The 16,171-nt window shown below is 46.1% G+C and overlaps 1 protein-coding gene across 2 annotated transcripts in view; it reads right to left on the bottom strand.

Moving 5' to 3' along the window:
• Positions 1–16,171, bottom strand: part of GNAT1 (G protein subunit alpha transducin 1) — a 268,365-nt gene that overhangs the window by 63,204 nt on the left and 188,990 nt on the right. For both annotated transcript variants that reach the window (XM_078661255.1, XM_078661254.1), the window contains one exon: positions 4,432–4,573. In XM_078661255.1, the coding sequence (XP_078517381.1) occupies positions 4,432–4,573 (142 nt within the window). The remainder of the gene's footprint in view (positions 1–4,431; positions 4,574–16,171) is intronic.

Raw genomic sequence — 16,171 nt, 5'->3', positions numbered from 1 at the left:
AGCCCCTTGTGCCTCTTTTATGCCGTTGTTGCGTCACTTTTGTGATGCAGCGGCGGCGCAAAAGATGCGCCATGCTGCGGGGTATTTACAATGTGACGCATCTGGGAGATGCTTCAGTTGAAAAGCCCTGCGCCAGAAGTAGGCGTTCCTGCGCAGGGGTGGGCGTTCCGGCGTAGGAACGCCTTCCAAAAGTGGCTGAGCTAAATCTACAAGATTTCACTCAGTCACTTTTAAGCCCATGCTGCGTCAAAACCCTGCGCCTGCTAGAAGCAGGCGTAAGGATTGACGCAGCATTGTAAAGATAGGGACCCCCAGAGCATTGCTGGAGCTGCGTCGCGCTTGCAACGCAACTCCAGCAATGTGCCGCCTTTACGGCACAGATGCGACACGCATCTTTGCCGTTTTTGCCCCATGGTGCGCCGCATTGTAAATGCGGCGCATCCATGGTGGCGGAGCCGTGGCGCACAATAACTGGCGAATCCCTGCTGATATGCAGGGATGCCCCATTTATTGAAAATCTTCCCCTTAATGCGGTGATATGGCCTGAAATGCACATTTTAACCCTTGATGAGTGGTACTTGGCAGGGTTACTCAGAAGGACTGGCGTTTCAGTGTGCCCCCCCCCCCGTAAAGGCGTATGTTTGTCCCTACGATGGAAGCAGAACATTAGAACAGTTTTTTTTTTTTTATGTTTGAAAGCTTTATTAAAGTAAATAATCAATCCAACAAGGTAACACCAGCATATATAAATGAGGAAGAGGGAATATGATGAGAGGATAAAAATAAAGCTGATGGTACAAATGAGTAACAAAGCATTTTAAGCGTTTTTTTGTTTTGTTTTGTAAGGGGGGGGGAAAGGAGGGAGGGGAAAAAGGGGGGGGAGTAAGAGAAAACCTGGCAATAAGTCATAAACGGAAGATTGCAGTAATTATGAACAACATGCATGAGAAAGTACAGTAAAAGCACCAATGACTATAAATAACGAGAAAATATATGGTCTAAAGGCAGTAAATAACATATTATGAAGTATAAAACGGCATAAGCGAGAGAGTAAGGAAAGTGAGTAGATACAGGAGTACACTTATTCAAGGGGGCTTATGAACATTAGAACATTTTAATGTAAGTATGCTGTACTGTCCCTGACTGCGCTGTGCGAACTCAGGGGCATATTACCAACAACTCGCGATATTTATCGCTAAATGCGCTTAGCGACTTTTTTTTATCGCTGCCTATCGCTGGATATTTTAGCGGAGAAAACATGCTATTAGCAACGTTTTTCTCTATAGCGCTCAAATATCCAGCGATAGCGGCGTAATGCGAGAATATCGCTGAGAATATAGCGATATTCTCGCATTAGCGACGAAATGCTCTTAGCCCTGTTATCCACCTCCCATTGGATAACATGGCTAAGAACTGGTCAGAGCAGGCGTTAGTTTTTGCCGATAGTGGGAATATTTCCATCGCTACGCCAGCCTTGTGAATAGGCGATAGCGACGTTATCGACTGCTTTCAGTCGCTAACGGGTTGGGTACGCCCACTTTGCATGTCATTAGCGATAAATATCGCTGACATGCAAAGCGGGCCCCAAACCGCTCGCTATCGCCTTCAAGCTGTCGCTAACTGCTATTAGCGACAGCTTGATAATAGGGCGATAGAATTTTCGCCGTTTAGCGGCCGAAAACGGCCGCTAAACCGGCGAAAAGTGCCTATTGCCCCCCTTGATAATATGCCCCTCAATTGACAATGGGATTGGCGGAGACTGGAACAGGTAAATTTGAAATATTACGGCCCCTGGTTTCTTTGTCGACACAGCTTAGCAGGTTTCTGATAGTAGACACTTCGAGCATTTATTTGGCAGCTTGAGAAACTTCTCCATTTCACATACGGAGCACGGGTCTTTTTAAAAGCGGTTTCACTATATCTTTATCCTGTTCGGTGAAAAGATGGGTAAAGTCTGCCACTAAGTGGCCACAGCGAGAGTTGCCGGAGTTTTGTAAGCACTCCAAACTAACAGGTAAAATAATTTTGTAATACAAATAGCAGAATAATCAGAGAGCTCCTGGCCCTTTAGTGGGAGCGATACTCTTCATTTGAATCGTCGTCTTCTGAGAAGTAATGCAAATTCAGCTCTGTGACCCTGAGAAATTATTGCTCTAACAATGTCATCTGAATCATTTTTTTTCGAGAAATTGGAATCTTGATTAACAAATCAGACGACCAGGAGCTTTGATTTGGAGCTACCTTTGGATTTTCAGTGCTACATAAGAACGTGACGTGATTGATTGATAAGTGCTGCCTGTCTTCCATGACCGAAACTGAGAGGAAAAGTTCGACTCTCAAAAAGGACGGTTATAGAAACAAGCATTGGCAATGCAATAGGTTTCGCATTAGCTTGAGCTAGAAATATTGGCGTTTTACCTATTTGTTATAGAGTGCATGTATGTGGTGTGTAGTGAATTATGTGGATTGGAATGGATTTTTTAGTTATGGAATTGTGTGCCGTGGAATTATTTTGTGTGGAGTGGATTTGTGGAGTGAAATTATGTGGCATGGTGTGCAGTGTAAATAATATATGAATAGTATTTATGTGGTATATCATGTACTTGAATTATGTGGATTGGGATTGTGTGTTATGCGGTATGCAGTTGAATTTTGTGGCATGTTGTTTAATTCTTTGTTGTGGCGTTGCCGCCACGGAAAGGCATGCGGAATTAGTTTATGGGGGCCCGTTGCAGGGCCTGAGGGTATTGGGGGGGTGGGGGGGTGCCCATGGGGGGTACCTATGGTACCCCGCTGCATTGTCATGGACATGGTGGCAGGCACCTCGCGGCGCCTGTCACCTTGTGCATGACAATGCACACAGTGCATTCCCAAGATTGTGGCGGGCGGAGCTGTGAGCACCGCCCGCCACAATGCTGGAAATGGAGGATGCCACGGTGGCATCCTACTCGCCGGTGTGGGACCGCCGCACCACAGGCGGCCGGTCCCAGCACACTAGGGTGGCAGGCGGTTAAAGTCTGCCCGCCATCCTAATGGGCCCCTTAATGTTTTGGTAACGGAAGTATGGGTGAAACCCATGGTGTAGATCCTTTGATAGGATCTGCATATTACCTATGCCCTGGAATAAGCTAGGGATTAAGGGACACACTATCACATCAGTAACAGTCACAAGGGCCATGAGTTTGCACAAAACTTGAAGAAGACCCATTTTAACAGCTGCATTGCAATATAAGTAGAGGTAAATAGGTGTGAACCTATGAATGATAATGATTATATTATACCTATCATGATGATGTAAATAGAGGCCGTTCACGTAGTGGCTGTCAAATTATTGTAGGTTGATATTATCCACCACGTTCTAGTGTTATACAACCTTCAAACTATACTCTAGCTGGACATGTACCCCTTTGATAAAGCACACACTCTGTAGTAACCATTAGACTGTTGACAAATCATCAGACATTACTAACGAAGAAAGCATCTCTAGGATTGACTGGCAACATTATAATGTATTCTCATTAACGTATTAACGTATGAGCTACTGTTTCCACTGAGTAGGGTTCAAAGCGCCAGGATGCCCTTGGTGGTGACAGGTTGCGCTATATAAGTATGCCACAATACAATACAATACAATACAATATTAGTAAATGACCACAGGCCATATTATCAATAACGGCGATAACATTATCACCACTTTAGCATCAGGAAACTGCCACTAAAGCGGCGATAAGGGGCTTGATAATCTGCCCTTGTGAATTCCCATAGAAGCAAGGGTTCACACCAGAACCTGGGCTTCTATGGGATTTCACAAGGGCATATTATCAAGCCCTTTATCGCCGCTCTAGCGGCAGTTTCCTGCCGCTAAAGCGGCGATAATTTTAGCGTCCTTCTTGATAATATGCCCCCACATTAGTAAAAAAAAATAAAAACGGAGGATTGAATGTTGAAATTTTCCTCCGGTGGCAAAAATAAATCTTCTTGAGATATTTGCTTTGTCAACATGGCGTCCTATTTTCATGCTGTTGGCTTGTCTTCACTTCGACGCTGACAATGCTCCAATGGCAAGGGACAAAGCAGTGTGCCTGGGCAAGAAACAGATGCCTGTGTTCTATGTGGGTGATATCTTAGGGGCATATTATCAAGAACGGAGTTAACAAGTATCGCCGGTTTAGCAGCAGAAAACTGCAGCTAAAGCGGCGATAATGGGCTTGATAATATGCCCTTGAAAATTCCAATAGAAGTCCATGTTCTGGTGTGAACATGGGCTTCTATTGGAATTCTCCAGGGCATATTATCAAGCCCATTATCGCCGATTTAGAGGCAGTTTTCTGCCGCTAAACCGGCGATAATTTGAACGCCGTCCTTGATAATATGCCCCTTTGTAGTTAAATGAGATTTGAGCAACACATTCTGAGATCGTCTTAGACTCACCTGTCGTCCTGAGTCCCCGTAGTTTATGTTGAGAGTGTTCATGGCCCGCACAATGGCCAGCATTGACTGCAGTGTGTTGCTGTTGATGATGGAGATGAACTCCAAACACTCTTCCTTTGTATAACCATCCTGATGAATAATTCTGGGTAGGAGGAAGGTGATAAAAGACATAAGTGCGGATCCATAACTTTAGATATGACTACGCTGTGTACACAGCATCTTTACCAACAACATAGGGGCAGTGCTACATGATATGGATGTCTGTTTTTTAATGTTTGAGTATGAACATATATGAGAGATTTAATACATGTAGTGCCTGTGGTAAATGTTTATAAGTGTTATCTGTGAGTGGTAATGCAGAAGGGCTGACTGTGTGATATTGTAGATGCTTTGGTTGGGAGGGAAACTGCATCAATGTTCTCTGTGGGGGATCTTGAGTGTTATCTGTGAATGGTCTGTTACGTCACTTGCTACAAGGTGTCTAATGCAAATATACATTTTGAGTTGTTCTGTAAGTGTTGGCTGTGAAGAATCTTTTTGAAGCACTGGTTATTGGAGATATTGAGTCAGATTTAGTCATAGGTGATCGATCTATTAAGGGGCGCTGGCTGTGAGGGATGTTGTAGGATTTAGGTCATTGTAATACATTTTGGGACTTATTTACAAGCCCCTTCTGCCGCTGGTGCATCACTTTTTTTGAGGCCACTGGCAGTGCAGTGTGCCTGCCCATATTCACAAGGCCATGTAAAGTCGCGATGTGTGGCTTTTGAAGGCCTTGTAAATATGGGCCCCATTCACGCATTACTCTGCGTGAAAGGGGTGTTCCATGGGTGTTGTAGTGGGTGTTCCCATACATCATCCATGGGACCTGACACATTCCCAGATTGGCACGGTTTTGTAAACCTGGGAAATCGGATAGATTCCGACGCCTCCCCCGGGGTGCGCAAGCGAGGCACAACAAGGAGAAATACTTTTATTTCTTCTTGTTTTTCCTTTCTCTATGTGTGCTGCATTCTGCAGCACGGGAAATAGCATTTACAACGCAGGCTTAATCGTGTTTTTCACTTCAACGTAGGCGGAACATCGCTTGCTTTAACCAAGCATAAGCCTTAACCACAGATATGCGTAGTTAAGGCAGTCAGCGCTCTTGATGCAGAGCGGATTGGCGGGTAGGGGAACAGGAAGGATCGTGACAGGAAGGACTGGGACGAGGCTTAGTAGGTAGGACTAGGGCCAGGAGCTGGTGGAGTTGGGTTAGTTTTTAGGGCTGGGGTTATGGTACTTTTTAGGGCTGGTTTGGGTGCTGGGGTCGGAGTTGTTTTAAGGGCTGGGGGCCAAGTTTTAGGGCTCAGAGTGGCGGGGGACAGTTTTCAGGGCTGGAGGCCAGTTTTATGTCTCCTGGTTGGGGGCTGGGGTTGGGGTCGTTTTTGGCCTGGGGACAGGTTTTAGGGCTCAGGGTGAGGGGATGGGTAGTTTTCAGGGCTTGGGCTGGTAGGTTGAAGGTCTGGGATCCAGGTTTTTAGAACTCAGGGCAGAAGGGGTGGGTGTGATCTTTACCACACGTATGTCTTTACTAATCATGCATTTACAATGACATTTGTTGTTAAGGCATGTGTGGTAAAGGCATGTGTGGTAAAGAAGTGGTCATTGTTATGACTGTGTTGTTAAGGCATGCATGGTTTAAGGAGTCGTTGCTCTGTCATACAACCTGCAATACACGTAGAAAGAGGAAAACACCTCTTGTGATTTTTATTGTGCAGGAAGGTACATCTTTATGTACAAAAACAATCACCCCTACAATGCAGACACCTGTGCATCATGGCTCAAGGGTGCCTGCTTTGGCGCATGGCAGTCCACTGTGCGCCGGCTCTGGGGAAAAGAATATGAATGCGCTGTATCTTGTAGATACTGCGCATTCCTGCTTTTTTTTTACACATGGAAATGCAGCAGGAAGGTTTGCTGCACTGTGTCATCAGCTGTAAGTGATGCCACAGGGCTTATTTACAAGCTCCTTGCTTTAGCGGTGATTCACTTTTTTGGGCGCACCTGCAGCGCAGTGTGCTTGCCTATATTTACAAGGCCACGCAAAGGTACCCTGAGTGGTTTTTCATGGTGTTGTAAATATGGCCCCTTTTCATACATTACGTTGTGTGAAACAGGCATGCCATGGGTGTTGCTGTGGGTGTTCCCACGCAACAGCTAGGGATTCCTGCTGCATTCGCAGATTTACGTTTCGTAAACCTGGGAATGCACAGAATCCTACACCTCCTCAGGGGAGACATAAAAGTGGAGCAACGAGGAGAAATACTTTTATTTTTTCCTCATTTTTACCTCTTTCTATGTGTACTGCATTCTGTAGTACACATAGAAAGATGAAAACACCATCAATGATTGCTTTTGTGCAGGAAGGCATCCCTTCCTGCACAACAACAATCATTCCTGCAATGCAGGCACCCTTCCACCATGGTGCAAGGGTGCCTGAGTTGACGCATGGCAGCTGTTTTAGTGCAGAGCACACAAATGTGTCATATAGTTATCAATATGGGGCTTCCCTGTGCTTTTAAAATGACGCAGCTCAGCGCGGGCAAAATGGCTTTTGGCACTGCGCTGCATCATTTCTTCGTAAATGAGGTCCTTCATGTTTTAATAAATATATACTCAATAAAAGGATGTTGTAGGAGTCATGATTGTGCGGAAATTTGTGGGAGCACTGGTTATTATTGGTAATCTTGTAGTACTGCTGACTTTATATGGGTTCTTAGTGTTTGTGGGGTTCTTGTAGTAGCAATGTTTGTGGGATTTAATTAGGGTATTGATTGTTGGTGGTTGTGCTTACTACAGAGGGGGCGAGAAAGGTCACTGTTTGTGGACTGGGGTACATGTGGAAGTGCTGAGGGAGGGTAATGAAAAAGAACAGCAGGCTGTGAGTGAAGATGCAAAACAACTGGTCTGGGGTAAAGCGTTGGGACAGTTGCTGGCTACTGAGGGGATATGAGAGGCAGGGGATGATGCAGGAATTCCTATAAAGATGGACATGTTGGTACTGTTAGATATGGATGTAAGAAGCCTGGGGCCTCTTTATGAGGCCCCTTGTACCGCCGGAACGTCACTTTTTGTGACGTTCCGTGGCGCAGGAGCCTGCTCCATATGTACGAGGCAGCACTAAGCAACTTTTCTGGCTTAATGTTGCCTTGTGAATATTATTCCCTTTAAAGTAGATTCTGCGTTAAAGGGGCGTGCAATGGGTGTTGCTGTGTGCGTTCCCAGCAACATCCATGGCTTTTTGACACTGCCCCAGATTTACAAAAAATCATAAATCTGAGGCAGCACCCAAAACTTATGCCTCCCCAGGGGAGCTGTAAGGGAGGTACAACAAAGGGAAATATCTTTATTTCTTCCTGTTTTTCCTTTTTTCTGTGTGTGCTGCATTCTGCAGCACACATAGAAAGAGAAAAAAGCCACTTGTGATTGTTTTTGTGCAGGAAGGTTTCCCTCCCTGCACAAATATAATCCTCCTGCAACGCAGGCACCATTGTGCAAAATTGCCAGTGTATGAGCACGGCAGCCCATTGTACGCTGGCGCATGGGAAAAGGAAAGGATTGTGCCGTATCTGATAGATACAACACATTCCAGCTCTTTTCTTTTGCCATAGGGCAGTGGAGCAGGAAGACCTGTGGTGCTGCCCTACAGCAAAACCTCATAAACGAGGCCCTTGATGGTCAAAGGGCTTAAAGAACATACAATGCGTTTTGGATTATCACATCAGCTCTGGTAAATTTACTTCGGAATGCTGTCTAGTGTTAAAGTCTCAATCATTTTGAAGGACTCTTTGATAACAACTGGGTGGGTCTTGACAATGAAAATTCCATGCTTTGGTTGTAGTTTATTTGTTCACGTCTGATTAGAATCAGGAAAAAGATTTTTTTTTATGGGATTTTAAAAAGCTAATTTTGGCAGAGAGGCTAGCGGGCCACACACACACACATACACTAACTCACTCACACCCATACATTCATAAATGTGCTCTCACACATACACCCATTCACAACACTCACAACAAATTCACATACTTATGCAGACATGCAGGCATGCAATGAACATTCAGAAACTTAAAACGTACCTGTCCTGCAGCTCTGGGAGAGGAAAGCATCGAAGGTCCCAGGAGGGTTGAGACTGCTGTCTTCTCTCACTGACTGACCTTTGGTCAGCCAATGAGGCGAGGCAGCAGTTCCTCCCTCGTCACAGAGTGGGATGGGGTCAGTGAAACTGCTGAGCCCGCCACACCCCACTCTGTGACGAAGTGTCACTGATTGACACTTGGCTCTGGGCACTTCAGGGCTTAAAGCAAAGGTGCCCAGTTACGAGGCAATCCGTCACAATCTCCCTCGTCATGAGGGAGAGGGCCTCAAGTCACTTTTGCAAGGCTCACGAGGTCACGCCTACAGAACTATGAAATTCTCAGCCTGGCAAAGTTCAGCTTAGACAGCCTGTGCATTCAGTGCATGTCTAGCTCCTTGCTGCCTGACCTGAACAAGAAGAGTGTCTCTCAGTTTGACCTTTGCACAGCCTGACAGACACTCTTCTTTGCTGGAAAAAGGTGAAAGGCAAGGCCTCTCTGCCCATATGGATAGGCTGTGGCCATTGGTGAGAGACCCAAAGCATAGCTCTCTTAGCTTAGAATGCTCTTTTCTTGATTGTATTTATCTGAACATGAGAATTACCAACTTCTGATATCTCTGGTAGGTACATAGTTGTAGAGCCTGCTGATAAGAAAGGAAGAGGTGTGGTGGTCATTTTTGTGGACCCTGTAGAAAGTCTTGAATTTGTCATTTATTCTTATGGGTAGCGAGTGAAGGTTGTCAGACTGGATGTTGCTGGCTCTTCGTTACTAGGCCTAAATCACCAATCCAAATTAGTTGGAGCTTCTGCATTAAGTAAGTAGCCATGTCTTTGTACAGGCTGTTCCTGCAATCTAGTCTGGAAGACAGAAGATCAGAATTGACATGAACTTTTTAGGTTTTAAGAAGAGAGGAAGGTTGTTTCTGAGCATCTACAGAATTTAGTAAACAGAGCTAGAGGTGGCTTTCACTTGACCATCCAGGAAGATACACTTGCTCAGTGGAAACACTAAGAAGAATTTTCTCTTGCAGTTTTGGTGATGGCAGATAGCGTGTGGCTCAGGAATGATGGAGCAGAGTTTGTCTCTTTAACTGAACACTAGGTTCTTGGTCTTGCCAACGTTTAATATGAGGTAGTTTGTTTGTCATCAATTGATGCTCAATGTTTGAATTTTGTGCCTTCAAGGCCTACATTTAGAAGGAGAAAAATGTGCATGTTGGTTTGGGAGTGGAAGACAGTTGTATTCATCAGAGAAGAGAGAAATCAGGAAAATGTTAAACAAGACTGACAAATGTAACAAGAACTATTAGCTTTGCAGGTTGGTCGGGTTGGCGGAGTTGGGTTGGGTTAGAAGTTGGGTTAGTGGCTTCTGAGATGAACCACTGGCATGGGTTAGAGGTTCTGGTTGTCAGGACGGGTGTCACTGTGCAGGCAGTGGGGCAGCCCTTTGTTGTGTTAAATGTGAAGTTGTACAGAATTGTATGATGTGGATGATGGAGAAGCTCTGCCTTTTGTAGAAGTGTAAACACTATGTGTAGTGTTAATGTATTTTATGTGATATTGAGTGATGTAACACTGCTGGCAATGTCAGACGTTTAAAAAATGCCTGAAACAGTATATCATTTATGAATTGTGGATTCTTATAATGTCGTCTGAATTAAACATGCAGACAGTACTTACTGTATTTGTAGTTGTATTTATAGACCACCTCATACCCTTGACAAGGAGTCAAAGGACTTTAGTTGATGAAAGTTGAACTGCAGTGTGGCCTAGATGAGAAGCTTGTTGGTGTAGTGTGTGAATGTCCAGAGGGTTGCTGGTATGCTAACATGAATCACTGTGACTGACTGACTGACTGACTGAAATATTTGTAAAGCGCACGAATGCCGCGGCGTCTTGGCGCTAACAGATCCAGAAGCAAGAGAGGCAGAAAGCAGGTAAATCTAGACAAAGAGCCAGGTTTTTAGTTCTTTTCTGAAACTCATTTTAGATTTTTGGGCACGAAGAGTTGGGGGTAATGAGTTCCACATTTTTGCCGCTTGGTATGAGAAGGACTTTCCCCCCCACCGAGCTTTATTTATTCTGGGTTGACAGACGAGGTCAAGGGTAGATGACCTTAATGCGCGCGGGGGGATGTATCGGGGTAGTAGGTTATTGAGGTCGTCTGGTCCCTTACCGTGGAGAGATCTGTGGACCAGGCAGAGAGCTTTAAAGTGGATGCGGCGCCTGACCGGGAGCCAATGTAGCCTTCGAATCACCTTGGATGTGGGATGGCGTCTGGGAATGTTTAACAGGCCTCTGGCTGCCGCGTTTTGGATTGCCTGAAGTTTAGACATCTGTTTTTCTCCTGCTCCCAAATAGAGGGAATTACAGTAGTCAATGCGGGATAAGACCAGGGCTCCCATCACCGTTTTCCTAAGGGTGACAGGGATGTAAGGGAGGACTTTCCTGATCAGCTTGATGTTATAAAAGCAAGCTGAGGTCACCTGGTTCACCTGGGCTTTGCAGGAGAGTTCTTTGTCAAATAAGAAACCAAGGTTTCTGACCTTGTCTACGGGAAGAGGACAAGTTCCTGCTTCGGGAGGCCACCATAGGTCGTTCCAGATGGAAGTTTTGTGGCCGAACTCGATGACTTTGGTTTTATCCGTATTCAGTCTTAAAAAGTTGTTGCACATCCAGTTCTTAACCTGAGAAAGGCAGTTCCTGAATCGTTCTGCTGTGGCGTCGATGGATTGGGAGATGGACACAATGATTTGTGTGTCATCGGCGTAAGACACCAATTGCAGGCCGTGGGATCTGATCAGGGCAGCTAGGGGGGTGACGTAAAGGTTAAAAAGAGTTGGAGACAGTGCTGAGCCTTGGGGGACTCCACCCGGAAGGGAGAATTCAGTGGATTGCAATCCATTCCAGACCAGATGATTAGTGCGATTGGTTAGGAAGGAGGCAATAAGGGCCAGTGCGGAACCGGTGAATCCGAGTAATGTGAGTCTTTTTAAAAGGACGGCATGATTCACAGTGTCGAAGGCCGCTGTGAGGTGTAAAAGTATCAGGGCCGATCGCCCACCTTTATCCATGGTTTGCTAATTTTTTCAGTGGCCATAATAAGGGCTGATTCTGTGGAGTGTAGGGGCCTAAAGCCGTGTTGAGATGGGTCAAGTAGCTTTTTTCCCTCCACATGACGCATTATTTCCTGATTTATAGCTTTTTCCAAGATTTTTGAAGGTAGGGGCAGACAGGAAATGGGCCGATAGTGTTTGGGTTCAAGAGGGTCGAGGGATTCTTTCTTGAGGATAGGTCTGATGCAGGCCTTTTTCCAGTTTTTGGGAAATTCTCTGTGGGAGATGATTTTATTGAGCAGGGGAGTCAGGGTGTTTGCGATGGTCTCTGGAATTTGATGGAGCACATAGGGGGGGCATGGGTCCATAGGAGAGCCAGATTTTATCTGGATTAGTAGGTCATGCACTTGTTGTTTTTCGAGTACAGGGAAGCTGGAAAAGCAGGGGGGAGTTATGTCGGTATGTCCATCTGTGTAAGGAGGTAAGGTGGATACCATGGTGCTAAGGTCATCATATACTGATTGTACCTTTTTTTGGAAGAAGGTGGCCATTTCATCAACGAAGCTCTGATCAGGGTTAAGTACTGTGTCTCGTGGAGTTTTTGTTAAGTGGGCCACAGTTTTAAAAAGTTCCCTGGAGGAGTTAGCCGATGTCTGGATTTTTTCTGTGAAATAAGCGGCCTTTGCCTGCACTATTATGGATTTGTATTCCTGTAAGGTATTTGAGTATTCAAGTTTTTTCTCACGGCTATAATCAGAGCGCCAGCTACGTTCTGCGCGTCGGCACTTAATCTTAGCAGATTTTACCTCTGCCGTATACCATTGAGCGGTAGCTAGCCGTCTGCTGGGTTTCTTTAATTCAAGTGGGGCCAGTTTGTTCATTGCATCAATAATCCATTGATTAAAGTTGGAAGCCCAGTCTTCACTACTTCCGAAGTCGAATTCGGGAGAGGTATTTTCCAGAGTCTCGGCAAGTTGGCTGGATTCAAGTTTTTTCCAGGGGCGAGAGGTTTCGGGGGGTAGGTAACTTCTGCGTTGATTTGCATAGTTTTTTATTTGTAAATTAAAGTAGATGGCGTTGTGGTCGGACCAGGGTATGGGAGCAATGGATAAGATTTTGATGGAGTGGCAGTTGGAAAAGATCCCGTCAAGGGTGTGCCCTGCTATGTGGGTAGGCGTATCAATCAGTTGTTTCATGTCAAAGCTAAGAAAGTTATCAATGAGGGCGCCAGAGTCTGAGTCGTTCTTTAGCTCTAGATGAAAATTGAAGTCGCCCAAGATGGTATAAGAGGCTGCATCAAAGGTGGTTTCTAGAAAGGTGAGTAGAGCTTTGGTGAATGAAGTCCTGGGTCCGGGAGGGCGGTACACCAGCAGTCCCTCAAAAATCAAATGATTGTTTTCTTTGATTTTAAAGGTCATTGCTTCTGCTACGAGTTCAAGTTGGGGGCAGGAGGTAATTTTGAGGTGCGATCAATGGATTATCGCTATACCTCCTCCGGTCGTTCCTGTGCGATTCAGGGATTCAACCGAGTAGCCTATGGGTGTGGCGGTGTTCCAATCAGGACCAGAGGTCGAAGAGGCCCAGGTTTCCGTTAAAAACATGAGGTCAATGCTGTTGTCATTAAGTAAGTCTTCAATCTCATGTTTATGTTTGGGCATAGATCTTACATTAAGGAGTATGCATTTAAGTGACCTATTTTTGTGGGCCATAGTGTGGGATCTGTTGTTAGAGGTGGAGGGGGAAGCTAGTAGAGGGTTGCTTTTATCAGGCTGCGAAGTTTTGGTAGGGGAAGGTTTGGGTGGATTATGAGTGAGGCTCAGTGAGATAACTGGTATTTGAGTGCCACAGGAAGGACATGTAAAGGGACTATAGATGTTAGTGGGATCCATTTTAGTCGGTTGGTCGCAGGGGCAATGATCTAATTTATAAAGGTCGGGTTTAGAGTATTGAGGGTAGGGAAAACGAGCAGGGTTTCTGGCAGTAGGCACGGTACCGGCGCGGACGGGCGCAGACGGGCTTGCCTTAGGCGCGCCTTCGGCGCGCAAACGGCGCGCCCGCTGCGCGTCCTGTGATTGCACATGTTTATAGGGGTTGAGAGTCGTAGGAGGGGTGGGCGTGGCCGACCGTGGTGGGCGTGGCCTCAGGGGGTCCCCGTCAGTGTGGTCACAGGCAATTAGCAAGGGCCGCGGCAGCGTTTGATCCGCTACGCGGGAATTTGGTGGTGGTGCAGCAGTGCACGGGTAAGGCTAAGCAGCAGGACGAATTTTAAAAACACAAGCAATTTTACATTAAAAACAATGTCTAAAGCCTATCTCCCGGCTGTGCCTCAGGAGAGTGGAGTCTGTTTTACCGTCGCGCTAGTGGTCAGCGCGTTAAGTAGTCGTAGGAGGGGTGGGCGTGGCCGACCGTGGTGGGCGTGGCCTCAAGGGTTCCCCGTCAGTGTGGTCACAGGCAATTAGCAAGGGCCGCGGCAGCGTTTGATCCGCTACGCGGGAATTTGGTGGTGGTGCAGCAGTGCACGGGTAAGGCTAAGCAGCAGGACGAATTTTAAAAACACAAGCAATTTTACATTAAAAACAATGTCTAAAGCCTATCTCCCGGCTGTGCCTCAGGAGAGTGGAGTCTGTTTTACCGTCGCGCTAGTGGTCAGCGCGTTAAGTAGTCGTAGGAGGGGTGGGCGTGGCCGACCGTGGTGGGCGTGGCCTCAGGGGGTCCCCGTCAGTGTGGTCACAGGCAATTAGCAAGGGCCGTGGCAGCGTTTGATCCGCTACGCGGGAATTTGGTGGTGGTGCAGCAGTGCACGGGTAAGGCTAAGCAGCAGGACGAATTTTAAAAACACAAGCAATTTTACATTAAAAACAATGTCTAAAGCCTATCTCCCGGCTGTGCCTCAGGAGAGTGGAGTCTGTTTTACCGTCGCGCTAGTGGTCAGCGCGGTAAGTAGTCGTAGGAGGGGTGGGCGTGGCCGACCGTGGTGGGCGTGGCCTCAGGGGGTCCCCGTCAGTGTGGTCACAGGCAATTAGCAAGGGCCGTGGCAGCGTTTGATCCGCTACGCGGGAATTTGGTGGTGGTGCAGCAGTGCACGGGTAAGGCTAAGCAGCAGGACGAATTTTAAAAACGCAAGCAATTTTACATTAAAAACAATGTCTAAAGCCTATCTCCCGGCTGTGCCTCAGGAGAGTGGAGTCTGTTTTTGGCTAAACATGTAATGGAAGAGGAGTGATTGATAGAAGACATGCACTTTACCTTTATTCATTGTTGTTGAAATAGTGTGTGTTATAAGTATGGTCTATGTGGATATGATATTCTCATTGTGTTATTCAAGGTGAGTCGTGGAATGCACTCCTCTCATCGCTGTGATATTGTTGTTGCTGCACATGCAAGTGGAGTGGAATAAATAGAGAGAGTTATCTGCACATGTGGAATTACCTAGCACCCTTGAGAAGGAATAGGTTCTGCTTCTTGGGTTAATTTGAGTGGTATTGAAACAATTCATCATGTTGCACTAATTACAGACACCAAGGGTAAATGCTTTACATAGGCCACACAGGAGAGTCAGAGGAGGAACCTAGAAGAATGCTCTTGATTACCAGTGGCAGCATGTGCAGGCACGCATAGTGGCACAGGGGTGGGTGGGTGGCAGTCGGCATACGACGTGATAGTGAACATAAAATCAATAAATAATAAAAACCACTTACCTTGCGCTCGCCGCAATGCTGCGATGCGGTGAGCGCAAGGTAAGTGGTTTTTATTTATTTTATGTTCACTATCCCATCGTATGTCGACTTACATCCACATCCCGCCCTACCCCCACCACGCTTACCTGCAAGGCCGCTACTATTGATGACAGTAGCCATGGTAAAGGTTCCTTTCAGCAAGGGCCACCCCCAGACTTCCAGTGCTTTTAGGCTACAATGGTAAATAATTTGAAGAGTCATTTAGGAGTGTCAGAGGGGTAACCCATGACATGCGCTTGACACAGACGGCCATGAGGGTGCAACCAGCAACAATGCCCTAGAGACAAGCAGCCAAGGTGCAATGCTCCAAAGAGTCTATCCAGGAACGTCAGAGAAGTAATCCTGTAGACTCGGAAAATGCTATTTAAACTACCCAGAAATAACAGATGATAAGTCCTGCTGCAGATACAGGTAGGTAAGGCATCAAGACAAGGTGGAGTATGCTGACAGACAATGAAATGAAGCTGGGCAACATGCCAAGGAAAGACTCTAACAAATGTGGCAGGTCACAAAGAAAGACGCTGAATGGCCTAATTCCAAGATCCTACAAGTCACATTCAGGCATTTGTCAGTGACTATTAACCTTTCTCTACTGTGTCCACCCCAGAGAGACAGGGGAGCAACCCATAGGAATGCACTAGTTCCTGTCAGCCAGGATAAATGAACAATTGGTGAATGTCATAGCAGGGTCTGACTTAGGGGATAGTCTTAGAGTTGTTACAGTGCTGGAATGTGTGAGAGGGCAGACTGTGGTAAATAATATTGAAGTGCTTAGTGTACCGACTTTATAGAAGTGTTGACCTTAATAGATTAAACAAGAATTGTAA

The sequence above is a fragment of the Lissotriton helveticus genome, chromosome 9 (genome assembly GCF_964261635.1).
Source record: "Lissotriton helveticus chromosome 9, aLisHel1.1, whole genome shotgun sequence".
Classification (NCBI taxonomy): domain Eukaryota; kingdom Metazoa; phylum Chordata; class Amphibia; order Caudata; family Salamandridae; genus Lissotriton; species Lissotriton helveticus.
The sequence above is the reverse complement of the archived record's forward strand: the minus strand, read 5'-3'. Positions and strand labels throughout refer to the sequence as shown.